Here is a 20,078-nt window from a genome sequence, read left to right on the forward strand (position 1 = left end):
GCCAATACTGACGGCAAGCTGCCGTTGTTACTATGGACTATTTTAGCGAAGTCGATACAGTTAACGAGGGACCTTCGATTTCGAATCGCCACACAATCGGTATGTAGAGTAACTCTCTTCAGTACAGTCCCGAATCCTGGCATCTTCTTCGCCCATGGAAGTGGCCACAACGAAACCCCTGAGAGCCGCCAGCCTCTGTTGTTTACTACTAACCAACGGCATCCGTCATCACTCGTCCTACTGGCTTCCTTCTGCTCCTTCTTCCCCTGTTTACACGAGCTACTCTCAGAGTACTTTCTTCTCTACTACAACTGAGCGTACAGCGTCGGAACGAAGGTCTCATGCGGTTCTCTATGCTCCAAGACTGTAGAAGCTAAGGGATGTCATGTGATAGGGCCCAACAGGAACCATAGGGATCCATTCTTCATTCCATTTCTTTCACTGTCTTCATTTCCCGGGACGGGTGCCGCGGTCCTCTTTGATCATTGCGGCTCCCTTCTCCCCCACAGCATAGACTGCGGCCATGGGAAACGCACTCACCTCCATGGGCAACACACTGGCATCCACGACCCTTAAGCCCCCGACACCGATGACCCTCAGCCTCTCATCGACGACTTTGCCCAGCGCACAGGTTCCTAGCGGGTGATTGATCAGCGTCACCGCCTCACGCACGACGTCCTTCGCGGTGTTCGGATCCTGAACGTCCACCCCCTCCGCCGGGTACACACGGCGTTTGACCATGCCCGCGACACGCGGAGACGAGCGGAAGACGCGGTCGGCAAAGGCCAGGCCGGCGGCCAGGACGTCGACGTCGGCCGGGTGCGCGAGGAGGCCGTAGTCGATGCGCGGCGGTGCGAAGGCGTCGCTGGAGGTGATGTGGACGGAACCCCGTGAGGCCGGGTACATAAGCACGACTTGCAGGGAGACGCAGGGATTTCTGGCGGACGACGGTGGCGGGCCAGGCATGAACTTGGACATGTCGGCGTGGGCGTTGAGCGTGTCGCAGAAGGCCGGGATGACGATGTACTGGATGGCCGAGGAGGCGGGGGAGGCGAGGCGCGACGCCAGGATTGCGGCCTGCTGGGAGTCGATGGCGGGATACGCTGACGAAGGAGACGGGGAGAGAGAGGAGACGGTCCGCTCCAATGTGCTCGCATCCACGAGCTCGGCGAAGGATGTGAAGCCATTCACGCTCGGGGCGTTGGCCAGTACGCCTTCACGCGAGCGGGTGTACAGTGCTTGCTGGGCGGGCAGGAATGCCCGGTCGAGGTAGATGCTGTCCAGACTAGCCTCCCCGTCGGCGAGTTCGTAGCTCACATTGGTCATGACGTGCTCCTGCGCATTGGCGCCGACGTGGATGTTGTCCACGCGTGGAGCAATACCCGCCGCGCGCAGGACCGCCGGGTCCCCGATGCCCGAGAGCTCCAGCAGTTGCGGGGTCTGGATGGAACCGGCGCAGAGGACGACTTCGGCCTTGACGTGGACGCTGTGGAACTGGTCCTTACGGCCCCCGTGCGCGAACACCACCCCTCGCGCTCGAGGAGCTGTCTCGGCGGTGTCATTGTCGTCAAGGATGATCACTTCGGTGGCGACGGCTTCGGTCAGGATCTTGAGATTCGGTCGATCCAGGATCGGGGCGATGTAGCCCGTGGCGGCATAGCTGCGGGTGCCCCTTCTGTTGACGCTGCTACGGTCGATGGCGCTCAGCGAAGCGTACCAGCCCTGGTGGTCGCCCGAGTAGTACGGGTCCTTGGGCACCCGCGGGGGGTGACCAGACGTCTCCTCCAGGGCTGCGAGGAGGGCGTCTTCGGCAGGGAACCTCGCGGTCGCGGTGGAGGTGTGGATGGGGCCCGTGGTGCCGTGCATCGCCGCGTCGAGGACGGGGTGGTCGATGTCTGGTTCCTCCGACACAGCGCGAGAAGGAGGAGGATCGTAGTGCTCGACCTTGCGAAAGTACTGCCCTGCCATCATCTCGTCCCACGACCACCCGGAGATGCCCAGGTCTTGCAGGTCGTCCAGGTCGCGGGCCGAGGGGTGGCCGTAGGCCATGAAGTTGATGGCGCTGGATCCCCCCAGAGCTTTGCCGCGCGTGACGTGGTGAGATTTATTCTTGTTCGCTTTCTGTGTGTGCGCGAGTTAGATCGTGTTCGACATCAGCTATATGTCTTTATGTATAGATGTATGTATGTCTGTATACATGACGTTTTGGGCAAAGGTTTCTTGGGTTGTATCATCGTATCGCATCGTATCTCAGCGACACACACACACACACACATAGACAGACGTACCTGAGGCACCGTGGTGAAATCCCAGGCGTAGTCCGGATTCCGCAGGAGCAGCGCGAGCATCCCCGGCGTCTCGACTAGAGGATCCCCGAGACGGTTCTGGCCGGCTTCGAGGACTCCCACGCGGACATGGGGGTCTTCGCTCAAGCGGGCGGCCACGACGGCGCCGGCCGTTCCCCCGCCCACGACGACATAGTCGAAGCTGTCTTGGAGAAAGGCGTCGAGCGAGCAAAATACGCCGGAGTCGGTCGGTTGTTGTTGGTGGTGGTTTTGTTGTTCTTCTTCTTCCACTCCCATCGTGTCTTGTCCGTTAGTGCCTGTCGACCATGGTGAAGAGATCAGATCGTTACCCACCCCGAAAGCGAGCGGCGTGCTGTTAATATAGAGAAGGAAGCCTGACCCGCTTCCTCCACCGTAAGTAGGATGCAATGGTGAGCAGAGCACATGGATAAGGACAAGGAGGGTCCAGGGGGGTCACAGCGTGTTTCATTTCAACATGGTGTAAGCCATATGATACTGTAACACCATGGCGTGTAGATATGTGAGGTAAGCAATGGGGAAGGGGGATATGGTAAGCACTTCTCGCAAGAGATCTTATAAGTGGAGGGTGGAATACTCGTTCGGTCGCTATTGTGATTGGACACTCCCCCGACAAGGAATTGACTTGCTCGTTTAGAGTATAACGTCGGGATATTGACATCTCACCAGGGGGGCATATAGGCAGGTGGTGCTGACTCGAGCTAGACAGTCTCCACAACACGAATGCTTCTCGTTCTTCTGGTGCGTGGAGGCTATAACGGGAAGAAACGAGGGGAGATGAGTAGGTCGAGAGAGAGGGAAGAGACTGGCTATTAAGGCAGGCAAAATTGACCATATCTCCCAATATTTACGCACGGCGAGGATACAAGGAGCATTTATAACCATTCCATCCATCCTCGACTACCACGTCGCATTCCCTCCTACAGCCCGTATCCACCCATTTATCCATGATGTCTTATATTTACCGGCCAGGCCTCCCAATCCAATCTCGCTCGCTGACCAAGTTATCCCTTGGATGATGACAAGTTCACCATTCCAAGCCCAGCAGCCCCGAGCCTCAAGAATACAATGAGGCGAGGTTGCTGGATCGGGTTCGTCCACCTTCCTCTTTCATACCTGTTTGGTTACATACAGTATCTATAGCGGGATCCACCATGTAAGCTGGACTCCCCGTTCGTTCCCCACGGTCGATGCTGCGGTTGTGGCCTTGAAACGATGCAGCCTATACGTACGTCTACGCTGGATCCAGTCTCCAGCGGGGGCTACGTAGGGGCGTGTTTCGGGGTGCCTGGTCGGCGCAGAAGACCGAATATCACGCCAACTATCGGCGACTACTACCTAAGCACGTAGGGACTAACAGAATAGTCCTCGCTGGTAACGATACCCCGGTCAGGGAGATGGACTCTTAACAGGTCCGTTCCTGCTTGTTGATGTCCAACGCAATCTTCGAGGCTGATGGCTGCGGACAAGACACGAGGTATGTATGTATCAAGGCCCGTGAAATAGTTCAGAATGGTCGGTCGAGAAACGACCCGGAGAAGGAAGTATGTGTTCTCCATTCTAGGAGTGTTTATTAGTTGAGACCTGTTATCCTTCAGGCCGTCCAAAGCCGCAATTCGTCCCTACTCGTAGAAGATGAAGGCATGAAGAGCACTTGTGCAATAATATCTGGATTGATTGATTGATTGATTGACTTATCCATCGTGGTCCGGCGGCAAGCTCTTCGGGCTACGATCGTCAGCAGCTCCTCCTCCTGGAGAAGTCTCACAGAGTATATCGATCGCCCCCTTCTCTTTCAAGGCTTAAGCACGATCCCCTCGCCCAGCTCCGTCGCCTGCTTCAGGCCCTTGTCGGCCGCGTCCGCAAAATCCTTCAAAAACAGCCACCGCGCCTTCTGATTCAGCCGCTTGGCTTTCCAGTCGTTCAGAGTCCCGTGGGGGAAGTACTCCACCCCGGCCTCCTTCGACAGCAGGTGCGTGTCGTGGGCGATGATGACGAAGACGTCGTCCGACGCGTCAAACTCCTCCAGGTACTTGATGGTCAGGTTCGCCCGGTCGGTGTCGTGCGAGAAGTTCTTGGTCAGTATGTACACCTCCTGATTGGGCTTGTGGTGGTGGAACACGTCGCAGAACACCGACCCCGGGCAGAATCCCTGGGATCGGATCCGGCTCACGCCGCTGACGTTCAGGTCGATCTTCTTGGGCAAAGGCAGGTACTCGGTCGGACGGTACTCGCCGCCGTGGTGGCACGCGTCGCCGCCCATGAAGACGAAGCTGTCGGGCGTCGTGCGCGCGAGCCCACAGATGTGGCCCACCGCGTGGCCCGGCGCGTCGACGATGTAGAACGACCCATCCCCAAAGTAGTCCTTGGCCTTGAAATGGCCCACCATCAGGTCGCTGGGGAAGTCGACCTCGACCAGCTCGCGGCCCTTCCAGTCGGTCTCCAGCACCAGGCTGTCCTTGTTCACGGGATACCCCGGCACCAGGGCGTCCTTAAACCCGGGACCGACGATCAGTTTGGTGGACGGGGGAAACGTACTCGGGTCGCCCGTGTGGTCGTAGTGCCAGTGGCTCCAGATGATGGCCTCAATGCTGGCGAGGTCGACGCCGTTGTCCGTCAGGATCTCCGACACGTTCTTCTGAACCGTCAGCTCCCAATTGTTGCTTTTGATGGTGTTGACGATGGCCGGGGCCAGGTTCTCCCAGTCCCGGCGCGTGCCCAGGTCGAACAGGACCTTGCGGCCCGAGGGGGCGTGCTCGATCAGGAACGCGAACGCCGGGCACGACAGGTAGTCGTGGCCCGGGATCGAGGGCCCGAAGAGGTCGCCCAGCGGCACCTTGATCCACGATGTGCTGTCGATGATCTTGACCGACACCGTCGAGTTGGACGGCGGGATGTTCAGCGCCGGAGCCGCCTTGGGGGGCACCATGTACTCATCGACGGAAGACATTTTGCCGGAACAGTGGGCTTTGACAAGATCAAACAATCCAATGCTGCTTTGGAGCTGTGACGATGTATCCAAGGATGTGTATATATGGCACAAGTCTGTCTGTCTGCCTGTTGATTGTCCTTATTACTTGATAACGGAAAAAGACCGAACGAACCTCGGACGAATAACTTGGATCCTAGAGCCCATCCACCGTCTGAGTTCCGTCTATACATACTTTCCTCTCACCCGCGTTTTCGGCACACGAACCCCGTGGAACTTGGCCCCAAAACTCCAAGAATCCCCGCGCCGGGTGTCGTTTCTTGTCGCTTTTTTCCCCACTGGTGTGAGGTAGTTGCCGACTCTGGTGTATTGGTACTTAACATATAGGCTATACGCTGTCAACAGGGCATGGCAAAAGACGGTGCCAATGGAACATTTCAATGTTACTTCAGTATAGAGATGTGTTGGACATGGGGATAAACTGAGAGCATGCCATAGCATTAACGAGCACAGAATTTGGTTTTACAAGACCCACGGCTACCAGATGCCATAAGGGAAAAAAACAGGTCAGCGGTTCGAAGAGCCCGGGATCATTTCATCCCCTCTTTCCAGAGAACCGGGTGCATTATGACCTTGCTGCCTCATACTTGTCTCTGTCCCTCAAGCAACGGTTTAAGCCTGTTGATCATGCCGTCGAGACTGTTTGATAATACATTACACGTGGCTAGAAACGAGAGTTAGCAGATCTAATCCAGCGGGGAGCGTGCCTTCTCGTATGTTCCCCCGGAGCACATACCAGGCCAGATCCATCGCTCCCTGATCATGTCCCTGTAGATCATCATCGGCAGCAGCTCTCTCTGAATGGGCCTTTCATATTTGTATTCGCTTTCTGCGACGATCTCGTCCATCATGGTGGTGATGACGAGGTCTTCTGGTCCCGGGATCTCCGCGAGCTGCCGACCAAGAAGGTACCAGCACATGATGAGACCTAGCTTTCGTGTCAACACACTGCTTGCAGTACACAGGAGAGGCGGGCGATCTAGTTGTCCACCACGAGACTTACTGCCTTCGTAAGCGATCAGGGGCGCATAGCACGGATAGTTCAAGCACGACGTCTTGAGCAGGTAGCCCAGTCCCAAGCGCACACGGACCATCAGGCATCGGCAGGCTCGGACCACCGCTTTCATCAGATCCGGGGGGTTGTTGTCCAAGTGATAGAGTTTCGCGATTCGGCCGCGAGAAACCTGGCCGGCAGGCAGCTGAGCGATCGCTTTCATTTCGTTCATCGGCTCGTTCGCGTACAGGCGGTAGTATGCGGCATTGAGAATGATCAGTGCGTCGGCCATGAGGGGGCCCTGAGGAGCATCCGGCACCGTCGTGGCGTGGGGGTGAGTCCGCCACGCCTCTTCCCACGTGTGGAGCGCCAGCCGGAGGGACTCCTCGTCCGGTGGAGGCGTCGCGACCGTGCCGGTGTCGTTCCCGAGGCGAAGCGTGCAGATGTGGGAGAGGATGACGCTGATCAAGGTTAACAGGCCAAATGGGCTGATCGTGTCGTCGAGCGGCGCGCCGGAGAGAAGTTGCCGGAAACACACGACCGACGAATTGGTGACCCGCGGTGAGTTCTGCCAGGTGATGGCCCCGGCAGACCACAGTTCCTCCGAACAGGGCAACGTCCCGTCGAACTCGGTGTTGGAGCTCCGCAGCACCGCGTTGTCTTCGTTGCACAGCAAGACCGCCCGGAGGACCGTGGTCCAAGCCACGCATCTGGCCGAAGTCAGCTGCGGAACGGCGACAAGTTTGTGCGAAGATCGATTAGGAAAATCCTCACCTAATCATACTCTCACGAAAGACCCAGCCCGTCCAGTCATGCGCCGAGACCTTCGTCGCCTCCCCAGAGGCTTCTCGGCAGAGCTAGGGTGGGTTAGCTGGTGTAATGCTTCCAGATGACCACGCTCAAAACACATACCACGTGAAGCCTGGTAAAAGAGAGTCTGGCTTGTCGTTGAATTCGACTGTCGCCACCAAAGAGGCCGTACTGGCAGGTCAGGAGCCTCGTTTGTAACTCCCAGAGCTGAAACCCCGAGTCTCTCTGACCGGCGATCACCAAATCTTCATTCTGCGACGCAGCCCGGGTTAGACTTGGAGTCGAAGACTTAGCGGCAAGTCCTTGCGTACCTCACTCAGCAGCTTCAAGACCGCAAAGTACAACCTGATGCTAACCTCTGGCTCATTCAAGTAGACACCCCCGCACGCCATGACAGCAAGCAGAAGCGGTGCTAAAGCGCATGTTTGGTCAGTGCTGAGGTCAAGGTCACCGGACTGAAATCAGGCAGGCACTTTCCCTACCTTGAATCGTGCCGATCGAGAACGTCTGTGGGTGGACGATGGGACAGTGTGGCGCAAAGTGCTTGAAGAATCCTCTCACGAGCCGCATCACCATGTGGTTGGTGGGGAACACGAAATCGCACAGACGGTTCTCGACGTCAAAGAGCTGCAGGTTGAGTTTCGCCTGTTCGATTTCCGATGGAATCAATCCGAGAAACAACCCAGACGACTGGTACTCGCCATTGTCGGGATCGGCGTGCCTTGCTGGATTGTTCTTGGCTACATCGTCCGACCACGGAAACACGTAGAATGGATCCTCCCATGGCCATTGCAGGAAAGCCTCGTCCAGGAGCTGGAAATCCATCTGGGGTCTGGCGGTGGCCTCGGCATTTGCGGCAGGGGCTTGCACACGGTCCAGCAGGGGGACTTTCCATCCTCGATCCAGACCCAGCTCGAAGGTGTTGGCGTTGGTGCCGACCGCAGCACCCTGGGTGTTCAACAGGGTCGACAACGAAGGGAGGACTTCTGGGATGACTGGCCCATTCGCGAGGCCGTCTGTGTCTCCACCGTTAGCATTATCTGGCGGGTGGCCCTGCACAATCTGGCTGTTGAGATCGTAGGTGGACTCGTCGGATGATGTTTCTGGGTTGACACCAGAGGCCTGTTCTTCCTGGGGCTCGGCTGACTTCCCGGCTCCACGATGCAGGACTCTCATATGTCGCGAGATAACATCCTTGCGTGCCGACGTGAGGCCACATATCGGGCAAGCATGTGGTCTCTGCCAGCGATCTGCTCGTCCACCGTTCGCCGGGTTAGCTAGGTCACTCGCCTGTACTACTGAAGACGTCTGAATAGGACACTGTTGGAAAGAACTGCTTACGACCAAGCTCATGACGACGACAATGCTCTTTGCGCGTAAATGATTCGCCACACACGCTACAGAGATAACGACGTTCCTTTTGGCTTCGCGTCACCCCGTTCCTGCGCGGCTTGAAGAACCTGACTTCCTCTGCCAGTGGGGCCCAGGCAGTGGGAAAGGTCGACACAGCGCCTGTGGCCATTATCGCTGATTCTTTCGGTGGCTTCAAAATTTGAGTGGGTGAGAAAGACTGGGGAAATGTAAACATTCACATTGCTCTCGACAGAGAGAGAGGAGAACAAGCTGTTTGTCTCTTGCCTCGGGTTCTGTCCAAGAGGGGGCCAGTGCTGGGCTGGAGAAGCAAGGCACAGACACAGCCATACCGACCCAGGTCGATATCGGGGTTAGTCGACCAGCCTGCACCGGGTCCGGAGTAGACGGAGGCGGCTAGAGAGACCCTGATGACCCCCTTTTTGCGGGGGAAACTTGAGGCCACCAGACCTGGAGTTTGCCGAGTGGGGGATTTTGGTGAAGCTAGTTGGAAATTGCTGTGGACTGATCTCGCTATCCACCGCCCTCCGTCGTCGCTGCTGCCCTGGTCAGCTGCTGGAGCTCGTAGAGGATGCTGAAGTTCGAGACATCCCCCACCACCACCAAGGACCCCGGGGTTCGTGGGAGGGGAAACATACTGTCCGGTTAACACGGGGAGGGGTTCGTGGTGTTGATTGACGAGCCAGTGCATATTATGAGGAGATTTCCTGAGGGAGCAGAGACAATCACAAACTTCACGGTTCTTGACGCCCAGGTACGTGTCTAGTAGAGACTGACTGATCCCAAACTCTTGAATTGTATCTTTGTTCCTGTGCAGAATGCCCGGCCGACTCGAAGGTAAAGTGGCGATCGTCACCGGTGGTGGGAGTGGTTTTGGCAAGGCCATCTCGACCAAGTTTATCCATGAAGGCGCCAAAGTAGTCATCGCAGAGATGAATGAGGCGAGTGGTCAGGCAGTCGCGAAGGAACTTGGGTGCGCCTCGGTGAAGGCAGACGTGACGAAACGCGAGGATTGGAAGAGAGTCCTGGAGAAGACCATTGAGCTGTACGGTGGGCCGGATATTGTGGTGAACAATGCCGGGTATTGCTACTCGAACCAGGTAAGAACGCAGGAGACAGGACACAGTCGATACAGGCTGTTCGTGACGCCCTGCTGACGATGAGATTGTTAGCCATCCGAAGGGGTCCCCGACGAGGAGTTCGATCTCACCTGCGACGTCAACTTCAAGTCCATCTTCATGTCCGTCGCCGTCATTATCCCGTGGATGAAGGAGCACAAGAGCGGGGGTTCTTTCATCAACATTGCGTCCACCGGCGCCACCAGGCCCAAACCACGCCTCACGTGGTACAACGGCACGAAAGCGGCGGTGTGCTGTGCCTCCCGGTCGCTGGCGCAGGAGTATGCCCCCAACAACATCCGATTCAACTCGATATGCCCTCAATTCGCCAGCACAGGACTGTAAGAACCGAGTCTCCCCGCCTGTTGTGAGCATTGGCTAACACATCTCCTCTACACCCAGGTCTCACAAGTTCCTCGGCAAGGAAAACACCCCCGAGAACCGCGCCTATTTCGTTTCTTTGATTCCCCTGGGAAGATTGACCGACGTTACGGACATTGCCAATGGCTGCTGCTACCTGGCAAGTGATGAGGCGAGCTATATTACTGGGACCGAGTTGATCATTGACGGCGGTCGAAGTGCCTAGAGACACTGGGCTGCGTGCTATATACAATACAATACCAGAAAATGCCGAGATGTCAAAGCGAGACAAAACGGAACAAAAGAACATGACCTCTACTGCACGTCGCCTTGACCGTATGCATAAACTACCGTCGTTTCCATTTGATAGCAGTAGCTGACTGGTTAGAAGCTAAATCTTCACCGCTTCAACCCTGCTCCCCGAGAGACTAATGGGCATGGGCATTGACATGGACACTGTAAGCCATGTGCAAAGTGTGGTCAGTGTGGTCCATGACTGCTTTTCCGGATCCGAGGCACAAAAAGCACATGGTACGAGGTCCATTGCACATACCGACATCTTCTGGATATCTTAATCTTTGCTCCGGCCAATTTCCACTCCGCAACTCCTCCCTATGCTCTCCCTTTCCCCACTCAAACAAAGACGGGGCGGTCTGGGGTGATTAATCCGGCAATTGTGCGGAAGCCTTGTCGCCTGCGGGTACGTACCGAGTACAGAATAGGCGCACTAGGCCCTCCGGTGGTGAATCAAAGCTTGAATGATGCCACCAGCCAGCCTGTCGAGTGGCCGATGTTCGGGCTCACTAGAGGGGGTTCCGGAAAGGCCAGGGGCATATGGCCTCATGGTCAGGCATAGAAATATGTCGCGTAAGGCAGCTTTCCAGCCTATCTCTCCTCCACGTTGCAGTCCTGGACGGTGTTGTGCGTGGTCTCATATCAAACCCGTCCTTATCTCTACCACCACTTCTACCCAGTGGATAACAACCTCAACAACCTCATCCACCCTCGTCCTCAATTGAAGACATCACCCACCTTCTCCTTACCAAGATGGCGGTTGAACAGCGCAAGGGCTGGTTCAAGGACCAGATCCGGTTCGTGAGCATCATGGTGAGTGGGATAAGGCCCCTGGCCACGTTCAAGCACCCGTCTCAGATCATGGGCTGTTGGATGTTGTGAATCTCGAAGAAGCAGATGGCTTCAGTGGACTAACCGTCTCGCCCCGACAGATCACGATCTTCATCTCTCTGGGGTCTTTCACCTATGGCTACTGCAGCTCCATCATCGCCACCACCTTGGGACAACCCAACTTCTTCAGCTACCTTCACCTAGCCACTGAAGGTCCTGGCTTGTCTCACACAAATGCCATCACCGGTGCCATGAACGGTCTCTTCCAGGCCGGTGGCCTTATTGGATCGCTCGTTATTGGCCCTTGCTGCGACAAATTCTCACGGCGAGGCGGCATTGGAATCGCAGCGGCGACCTGCTTGGTCGGCGGAGCTCTGCAGTGCGGGTCCGTCGATGTCGGCATGTTCTTGTTCGCAAGGGCGTTGACTGGTATGAGAATTCCCACATCCACATGGGCTGCAAGTATAAGCAGAGTGCTAACAGCAGTAGGAATTGGAACTGGCATGATCGTGTGCGGAGTGCCGCTCTATCAAAGCGAAGTCGCTCCTCCACACACCCGTGGCGTTTTTGTCGGAGCCCACGGAGCCCTGCTCTGCACCGGCTACTCGGTCGCTGGCTGGGTTGGCTACGGCTGCTACAGCTACACCGGACAGTTCCAGTGGCGTTTCCCACTCGCGGTGCAGTGCTTTGCGCCCCTAATGTTGCTTGGTGGATTGTTCTTCATCCCAGAGAGTCCTCGTTGGTGTGAGTAGCTCTACCACTCACCAAAGCAATTGAGTTAGGGCATGATATCTAACCCAATGTGCTGCAGTGGTGCTCCACGACAAACACGATAAAGCCTTTAAAGTGATGGAGTGGCTTCACCGTGATCCGAATGATCCACAAGGCGTGCTTGTCAAAGAGGAGTTTTACGCCCTGCTGAAACAGCTCGAGCTCGAGAAACTGCACGGAGCTGGAGGGTACAGAGAACTCTTCACTGGCTGGCCGAACCGAAAGCGCCTCCTTATCGGCTTCTTCACCATTTTCGGTGGACAGTGCACAGCAACCATTGTCATCAACAACTACGGCGTCATCCTGTACACCGCCCTGGGATACGTGGCGCCCACCACTCTTGCATTCACGGCGGGCTGGGTTACGGTTGGAGTCGGTGGAAACGCGCTATCCGCCCTGATCGTGGATCGAGTGGGACGAGTGAGGCTTTTGAGTGAGTGTTTTCGTCCCAAAAGAGTGTCTTCCTGTTGCTCATCACTGATAACAACAATAGTCATCGGATTCTCCGGGTGTCTCATGGCTCTCATCATTGAGATGGCTCTGCTAGCCACCTACAAGGGAACTACCAACAAGGCTGGGCTCGCGGCGGCTGTGTCCTTCCTTTTCATCCACGTTGGCTTCTACAGCTCCTGCGTCGACGCTGTGACCTACATCTACTGCACGGAGATCTTCCCCAACCATCTCCGCGCCCGAGGCACATCCATCTCCGTATCCGGCCTCTTCTTCGCTACCGTCATCTACACCTGCGCCGCGCCGACTGCTTTCGCCAACATCGGTTGGAGGTATTACATTGTCTTCGCCGTCACGACCGCCATGACAGTTGTCGCGTGTATCCTCTGGTGGCCCGAGACGAAAGGCTTGTCGCTCGAGGAAATCAACGCGCTGTTCGGCGACGAAGTGGCCGTCGACGTTGGACACATGACCAAGGAACAGCGAGAGGCTCTCGACGAGAAGATCTTTGCACAGCAGATCGAGTTTGAAGGCGGCAACACCGCCGAGAGCGAGAAGGTGTAAATTTCTGTCCGGTTAATTGCCCACCCTAGAATCGTACATGGCATATATGGTCCTCAGAACAGGGGGATTGGTGATGGCAATAACGGAGTGAACACTTTGAAAGGGGAACTGTCATAAAGATAAACTTCTATTACCTGTCCCTAAGACAGGCTCGAGGGGTGCCCAGCGTCTTAGGCGAACGCTAGCTAGAGCGGTCTCTAGACAGAGGTATTCAAGCTTTCAGATGGTTCCCTTCTCGTATTTTCATTACACTTTTTCCCACTGGGCGTTTCTAGAACACCGGACAAGGGTAGCCGACACATCCTGTACCTTGGGAGCAAGCTTGTGGCTTTCCAAACCCTGTGTCACATAACATCGGGGCCTGTCTGACAGAACTATCCTCACGAACGCTCGTACTTAACCGCCTTAAGTCTTCTCGCGATCAGGACATCGTCCTTGCACATAACATCTACTCTGTACCAATCGTCTCTACGTGGCTGTGATAGCCGGGACCTCAATGTCCAACAACGGCGCATGCTGCTGTGTCCCGAAAGTGTCTCTCTCGCCCACACTGCCCTGCAACTGGTTGACAGGCCGTTTGAACGTGCACTTCCACCCGAGAGCCGGTTCAAAAAACATGCAGGTCAAGATGTCGTCGTCGGTCAAGTGGTAGAGCTTCTTCATCACCTCGGGCGTGAGCACGTTGCTGTCGCGAACGTGCTTCCAAATCACGGCGTCGTCGAAGAGAATGTCCAGCGTGATCTCGTACGGGCCAGAGTTCTTCGACCGGACGACAGCTGCGAGATCCGAGATCCGGGGTCGCGAACTCACGACGTTGTGTCTCGGAGCTGTGACACGCAGTCAATGCGGTTAGCAAGACTTCCATTGCCTCATACAAGGCACACTTCGAGCTTACCTTCTGGATATGTGACGACTGTGTCTTCAGCCCGACGAACTGGCCGTGCAGATGGGACCGGCTTCGTCTTCGCAGCGTCTGGGTTGCCGATGGAAAACGTCTCGATAGGGAAGAAGTCGAGCGGATCTTCAACGTCCATCAGATGGTAAACGCTGAACTTGTACACGGGCCCCACGGACTGCTCCAACGGTGTCAGTGGAGAAGCAAAGTTGCCTGCAGTTGCCAGCTGTCCTGGATATTCGGCGTGGAGGACCATGACTCTGGCGAGTCCTGCAATGGCGTCGGCCTCGTCTTGGGTCTCGGCGATCACTTCACCCAGGACACCGATTTCATGGGGGATCGTGGTGGCCGGCTCAAGGGCGCCCATGACAGCATTCCTTCCGTAGATGTGATATATCAGCTGGGGACCACCCGGCTCGCCCAGGGACGGAAACGCCGCCTTTGTCCTGGCCCGGACCGTCTGCTCGAGGAAGTCATCGATGCCACGGATCAGAATCGGGTCCCGGATGCCTCCGATGAAGGCAGACCGAAACCCAACCTGTGTGGCACCCTCGAGTTTGATCTGATACGTCGGGGTTGGGACAAAAGAAGCCCCACGGATGAGGATCGATTTGTTGTCTTCTAGCTGCTTGAACTGCACGTTGTCTAGGTGGAGAACGCCTCCCGGGCCAGGAAGCCGATCTGGACGAGTCTTCTCGTACATGGTGTGTGCGGCGACGGAGCGAGGGATGCACCTCTGGCCCGGAGTGACGGGTGTGAGCACGAAGCTGTCCTGATACATGGTGGCCACGATCGATCGGCCTTTGGGTACCGCGCACTGTCCGCCGCACTCGACAATCTTCCCCATATGCCACGCCGGGTCACGATGGACGCCACGATGCATGCTGTATGCTGCGAACGGAGCTGGGTCGTACGATCGGCCGGAGATGATGATGTCCACTTCTGGATCCTCCAGTGCTTTCATGAATGGCTCCGCGCCCATCTGTGCGACAACAGCGACGGCGTCCGATACATCTCCCTCTTTCAGCGCTGGGCCGGGTCCGCAGGGCGTGATGACGCCCGCCTGGAGCTTTTTCAAAATCGCTTGCCGATCGTCCTTGAACTTGATCGTCGAGACCTTGAATCTGTATCCTTTCTTCTCACTGATCTCGCGCACAACGCCGACCATGAAGTCGACCTGCCCATTGGTACCCGCACCACCAGCAGAGCTGATGAGTAGTTTGATGCCAAACTCAGCACAAGCTTCGAGGACTGGGGTGAGATCGTGTGCAAATGCTTGCTTGCTGACAATGGTCCGGCCACTCCCAAGCATGTACGGGCCAGGGTCGGTGGAGCCACTGTCCATAATGATGGCGTCTGGACGCGTGTGCTCATCCATGATGGTGGTCCAGAAGTCGACGATATCGTAGCCATAGCCCAACATGGGCGCCGGCGCGAAGATTCTGACGGGGAAGGATTTGGCGATCATGGTGATTGATGGATGGATTGCTTGTTCCAAGTTCACCTTCTCTCTGTCCGTTGACAACAGGAGGAGACAACGACGATGGTCACATCTGTTGTTCCCCCTTTCACCTGTTGTAGGCCTCGAGTATGAGGGCTTGATTCAGTGAGGCAGGCTCACCTGTCGCGCTGTCGGGCCGGTCTTCCTCCGCAGTCGGAGGGAGAGGAAAGGGAGATCAGTGTATGTTCTACGGGTCAGACTGTTCGAGATCGGACTGCTTCAGCCTTGCGTTCCCCGACACCGGTCGAGACTGAGAGAGTAATCCAGCTTGTTCAGTTCACGTACAATGCACAAGACTGATTTCTCTCTCATCTACGAGGTACCTGCCCCTCCCCACTGACCTGTTTCCTCGTGTGTAGCATCTCACCACCATGTTCCCTACCTTCCCCACTAACAGTTTCCCACTGGAAATGCCCTCGACCCCAGAATCCTTACCCCGGATTCCATCCTCCGCTCACCACAGCGTGGCGAGACTCATGCCAAAGAAGCTACCAGCATGTGATCTGATCCCTAGGTCGACTCCAACTCACGGTTCGGGCGGCTTCAACAGTGTCTCTACAACGGAGAGAGCTACGATACCGGTGGGGTTTTTGGCAGTAACGAGTCAACATGCTCTGGCGGGAAAGAACTGACTTGTCTTCTGTTTCTCGGTTGCACAAATATTAATCCCTCCGATTGAGATTTTTTGTTGTTCATCAGTCTTTGCCTTTCAATATTCGACATCAAGTTAGTTTTACAGGCCACTATCATCAACCATGGGTTCTCTTGGCTCTTTCCAGCAGACCAAATCGCTTTCCGATGTCAAAAACAAGAAGCTGTTGCATTATAAGGGCTTCATTGACGGACAATGGGCCGATGCCGCTTCGGGGAAAACTTTCGATTTGATCGATCCTGGCACAGGTAACCTCGCCCAGAACTTTTCCAATATGGTGGGAACAGGACATGGTGACCTAACCGGTTGTGCTCAAAGGTGAAAAACTGGCCACTTTTCCTGAGATGGGGGCGGCAGACACAGCCCGAGCCATTGAGAGTGCTTCCAAAGCTTTCGCTTCGTGGAAGAATACCTCAGGCCGGGACCGTGCGCGGATGCTGAGGAAGTGGAATGATTTGTGTCTGGAGAACACAGAGGACTTTGCCTTGATCATCACTCTGGAGACGGGCAAGCCGCTGTACGAAGCGAGGGCCGAAGTCATCTACGCCTGCAGCTTTCTTGAGTGGTTTGCCGGCGAAGCGGAGAGGTGAGACATCCTCTACTCCATTTCGTGATAAGACAAAGATGTAAGTTATGGCCCTGCTGACAGTCCTGCTCCAACTTAGGACTCACGGTGAAAACATTTATACCGCCAACAGAAAGCAGCGACTCGTCACAATGAAACAGCCGATTGGCGTGGTTGGATGTCTGATGCCCTGGAACTACCCGATGGCCATGATTACCCGCAAGGCTAGCGCCGCCATCGCTGCTGGATGTACCACGATCTGGAAACCGGCCGGCGAGACGCCCTTGTCTGCCGGTGCCATGGCCGTCCTGGCCATGGAGGCGGGCATTCCCGCCGGCGTGATTCAAATCATCACCAGCTTGACCACCGTCGCCGAGGTCGGCAAGGAAATCTGCACGAACAAAATCGTCAAGAAGGTCAGCTTCACGGGAAGCACGAGAGTCGGTCGACTGTTGATGGAACAGTGTGCGCCGACCGTGAAGAAACTCAGCTTGGAGCTCGGAGGAAATAGTCCCTTCATCGTTTTTGATGACGCTGACGTTGACGTCGCGGTCGAGGCGGCCGTTATGGGTCAGTGGCGTCCCCGGAAGGCGTCTGCCAGAGTGTTGAATCAATCACTGATTAGCTGACTGATGTGACAACAGCCAAGTTCAGAAACACTGGCCAGACATGTGTGGCCGCCAACCGGATCTACGTCCAAGACGGTATCTATGACAGGTTCGCCACAGCTTTGTCTAACACTATTTCGACGTTCAAGATTGGTCCGGGAACTCAGGTACCACAGCCTCAAGGACGACCCTTGAGCAAAGGACACATGGGCTAATGAGGATCGCAGGATGGCGTCTTCGTTGGACCTTTGACTCATGAAAACGTCCTGTCGAAAGTGCTCACCCATATCGAAGGTTTGATCTCATTCCGCAGAGCCTGATGACCACTCAGGACGATGCTGATACGGGCCTTAGAGGCAAAGACCCACGGAGGCAAGATCATCTTGGGCGGCAAACGCGTTGACGGAACCAAAGGGTATTATGTCCAGCCAACCATTATTACAGGTCCGTGTTGCCCCTGAAGCGCGAGCTACCACTCTCACTCCCATTCTGCGTTGGCTAACTAGAACACTACTATGAATAGATATGCCGCGCGACACCATCACCGAGCGAGACGAAGTTTTCGGTCCGGTCCTGCCCCTGTACAGATTCCACACCGAGGAGGAAGTCATCGAACTCGCGAACAACGTCGAGGTTGGGCTGGGAGCCTTTGTCATGACATCCAGCATGCCCCGGCAGTGGCGCGTCAGCGAAGCGTTAGAGGCAAGTCTATTTTTTAATTGTTTTCTCTCCCCTCGCAACGTGCCCTTCGACCTGTAGATTAGTTTACTGTGCTGACGATTGGTGGCCCCCAGGTTGGTGTCGTCGGTGTGAACATTGGGCTTCTCTCGGCAGCGGAGAACCCGTTCGGCGGCGTGAAGCAGTCCGGCTTCGGCAGGGAAGGTGGACGTCAAGGTATTGACGAGTACCTAGTGCTGAAGAGCATGTTCTTAAACGTTGCGAGTGGTTGATTTGGAAAAGGAAGATGACAGGGGAAGACGGTATGTCGGAGCCCTCATTTGATTGCTCGGGGCGGAAGGTGTATAACGGAGCACATATAGGAAAGAAGCATATGCCAGACAGATGCCAGGAAGCGTCTGACAGCAGGTATCTCTGTCTCGCTTGCTATGTTTAGTGCTTCAGAATGTGCAAACGTGCCCACAATGGGGTGAGGTTCTCCGTCCTTTTCTGAAGTCAAACGGCCTTATATGACCATTCCTGATGCGGCGTTTGTTTTGCAACGCCTAACTACGTGCAAGGTCCTCCACGTATGACTCTCTCCCTGTCTCTCTCTTTTTCTTCACCAATGTTATGGGCAGGCAGGCAGACTTTGGATGTGGATGGGCCTGTAGGCACGAGACGAGGAAGTGTCAATGCACGTTGGAGCGAGGGGTTGCATACCGCATATCGGCGCACAAGGATCGCGGGACGAGAAACGTATACATTTCAGGTTTCTCCTGGCGTCTTTTGACATACCACACAGATCTTGCCATTCATCTACAACCGTACCGTGCTGTAGTCATCCATACATAATGTGGCAACAAGCATCGCCAGAAGGAGAAGTGACAGCGGGAGGTATAGTCTTATTAGCCTTTTGTAAGCAATCTATGTAGATCCGGCATGCGTCACGCAAAGAGTGACCACTTTGAGAATTGCCTGGGGGAGTATACAGGACAGGGACAGGGACAGGGCACCAAGACTGGGCTCTTAGATTTAGATTGGATTCGTCACGAATATCCACCGTCAACGTTAATGACCTGTTATATAGATTAGAAAATGTGGGTGCTCGTCATCTTCTTTCACAGCCCTGTGGGAGATAGATAAACAAACAGACTTACCGTGCCCGTTACATAGCTGGATTCCTGACTCAAGAGGAAGACAATCAACCGTGCGACTTCTTCTGGCTCCCCAATCCGCTTCAACGCCGTCCGCACACCCATCGCGTCGTGGAGCTCCTGGTCAGTGCCGATGGCCTGTGTCAAGGGCGTTCGGATCATACCCCTGTTCACGTTAGTTATTTCTTTTCTCCCTTTTTGTATGTATGCGTGTATGGGAGGAGATCGATCCCACTCACGGAGCGACTGCATTCACTCGAATGCCCCGAGACCCTGCTTCCTGCGCGGCGATCCTACTCAGGCTGAGAACCCCGGCCTTGCTGACACAATAAGGACCCAGAAACGGCCAGGCCTGCTGGCCAGCAATGCTGCCGGCATTGACGATCGAGCTTCCATCCTCCAATGCGTTCAGTTCGGCTCGAAGGCAGTTTTTGACGCCGTTGAGATTGACGTCCATGATGGAATCCCAATCCTTGTCCGGAAGAATATCCAGCGCATGACCTTTCCCCTTGATGCCCTGGTTCCCCACGATTCCGGCCATGTTTGCCGCCCCGTGCAGGGCCCCAAAATGCTCTCGCGCCTGGGTGATCACACTCGCCACCGCCGCAGCATCCCGGACGTCGCAGGACAAGGCAAGTCCTCGTACGCCCAAGGCCTCAATCTCAGCGAGAGTTTCGTCTGGTTTTCGCAAGTCGACCAACGCGAGATTGGCGCCCTGTTTGGCCAGCAGATGGGCCGTCTTCCGGCCCATGCCCGAGGCGGCGCCGGTGACAATGAATGTCTTCTCTTTCAAGTCACTGTACGACATGTTTGGCCAGGCAGTGCTGTTTTCTTCTTCCTCCTATGGCGTGGTAACAAACAACCCCCTCTCGCGCTCAGTGCGAGGAAGTCGCTCGCACCAGCATTTTTGTCTTCGGAGATCATACAGACTACGATCCCTCGGATCTCGCTCACTGATTTCCGAATCGATGGACACGCCAGAAAACCCTGAGCCGTGGACCCTCGGAGATGGCATTAAGTCCACCTAAGTTAGAGCGGAGTGCTCCCCCCTGACTTATGTGTTAGTCCGTGGGTTGTAAAGAAGTTGGGTAGTCCGTTAGACGACTCGATCGACGGGTGACTACACGTGTTTTACATTGCTTGAAAAACATGAAGCTTCTCCAGACG

The 20,078-nt window shown here is 55.7% G+C and overlaps 8 protein-coding genes across 8 annotated transcripts; 3 read left to right on the forward strand and 5 right to left on the reverse strand.

The window, feature by feature from the left end:
• Positions 1-447: 447 nt before the first annotated feature.
• Positions 448-2,582, reverse strand: AYL99_00150 (hypothetical protein; the record flags this gene model as incomplete). The annotated part of the gene is made up of 2 exons (XM_018831666.1): positions 448-2,121; positions 2,289-2,582. The coding sequence occupies 2 exons, from the start codon at positions 2,580-2,582 to the stop codon at positions 448-450; spliced, it is 1,968 nt and encodes a 655-aa protein (XP_018697545.1).
• Positions 2,583-4,119: 1,537 nt separating this feature from the next.
• AYL99_00151 (hypothetical protein) lies at positions 4,120-5,274 on the reverse strand (the record flags this gene model as incomplete). The annotated part of the gene is made up of 1 exon (XM_018831667.1): positions 4,120-5,274. One exon carries the CDS (start codon positions 5,272-5,274, stop codon positions 4,120-4,122), a length of 1,155 nt encoding a protein of 384 aa, XP_018697546.1.
• Positions 5,275-5,894: 620 nt separating this feature from the next.
• AYL99_00152 (hypothetical protein) lies at positions 5,895-8,470 on the reverse strand (the record flags this gene model as incomplete). The annotated part of the gene is made up of 7 exons (XM_018831668.1): positions 5,895-5,977; positions 6,050-6,241; positions 6,317-7,017; positions 7,082-7,164; positions 7,220-7,369; positions 7,429-7,529; positions 7,600-8,470. 7 exons carry the CDS (start codon positions 8,468-8,470, stop codon positions 5,895-5,897), a joined length of 2,181 nt encoding a protein of 726 aa, XP_018697547.1.
• Positions 8,471-9,306: 836 nt separating this feature from the next.
• Positions 9,307-10,192, forward strand: AYL99_00153 (hypothetical protein; the record flags this gene model as incomplete). Its single annotated transcript, XM_018831669.1, has 3 exons — positions 9,307-9,588; positions 9,661-9,947; positions 10,009-10,192. The coding sequence occupies 3 exons, from the start codon at positions 9,307-9,309 to the stop codon at positions 10,190-10,192; spliced, it is 753 nt and encodes a 250-aa protein (XP_018697548.1).
• Positions 10,193-11,013: 821 nt separating this feature from the next.
• Positions 11,014-12,876, forward strand: AYL99_00154 (hypothetical protein; the record flags this gene model as incomplete). The annotated part of the gene is made up of 5 exons (XM_018831670.1): positions 11,014-11,073; positions 11,193-11,520; positions 11,581-11,835; positions 11,903-12,295; positions 12,356-12,876. 5 exons carry the CDS (start codon positions 11,014-11,016, stop codon positions 12,874-12,876), a joined length of 1,557 nt encoding a protein of 518 aa, XP_018697549.1.
• Positions 12,877-13,344: 468 nt separating this feature from the next.
• On the reverse strand, positions 13,345-15,239 carry AYL99_00155 (hypothetical protein; the record flags this gene model as incomplete). Its single annotated transcript, XM_018831671.1, has 2 exons — positions 13,345-13,703; positions 13,772-15,239. The coding sequence occupies 2 exons, from the start codon at positions 15,237-15,239 to the stop codon at positions 13,345-13,347; spliced, it is 1,827 nt and encodes a 608-aa protein (XP_018697550.1).
• Positions 15,240-16,027: 788 nt separating this feature from the next.
• Positions 16,028-18,047, forward strand: AYL99_00156 (hypothetical protein; the record flags this gene model as incomplete). The annotated part of the gene is made up of 8 exons (XM_018831672.1): positions 16,028-16,172; positions 16,243-16,510; positions 16,590-17,059; positions 17,134-17,264; positions 17,325-17,391; positions 17,452-17,541; positions 17,621-17,781; positions 17,892-18,047. The coding sequence occupies 8 exons, from the start codon at positions 16,028-16,030 to the stop codon at positions 18,045-18,047; spliced, it is 1,488 nt and encodes a 495-aa protein (XP_018697551.1).
• A 756-nt stretch (positions 18,048-18,803) lies between these two features.
• Positions 18,804-19,719, reverse strand: AYL99_00157 (hypothetical protein; the record flags this gene model as incomplete). Its single annotated transcript, XM_018831673.1, has 3 exons — positions 18,804-18,833; positions 18,915-19,077; positions 19,151-19,719. 3 exons carry the CDS (start codon positions 19,717-19,719, stop codon positions 18,804-18,806), a joined length of 762 nt encoding a protein of 253 aa, XP_018697552.1.
• Positions 19,720-20,078: the final 359 nt, after the last annotated feature.

This window comes from Fonsecaea erecta (genome assembly GCF_001651985.1).
Source record: "Fonsecaea erecta strain CBS 125763 chromosome Unknown Scaff1, whole genome shotgun sequence".
Lineage (NCBI taxonomy): Eukaryota > Fungi > Ascomycota > Eurotiomycetes > Chaetothyriales > Herpotrichiellaceae > Fonsecaea > Fonsecaea erecta.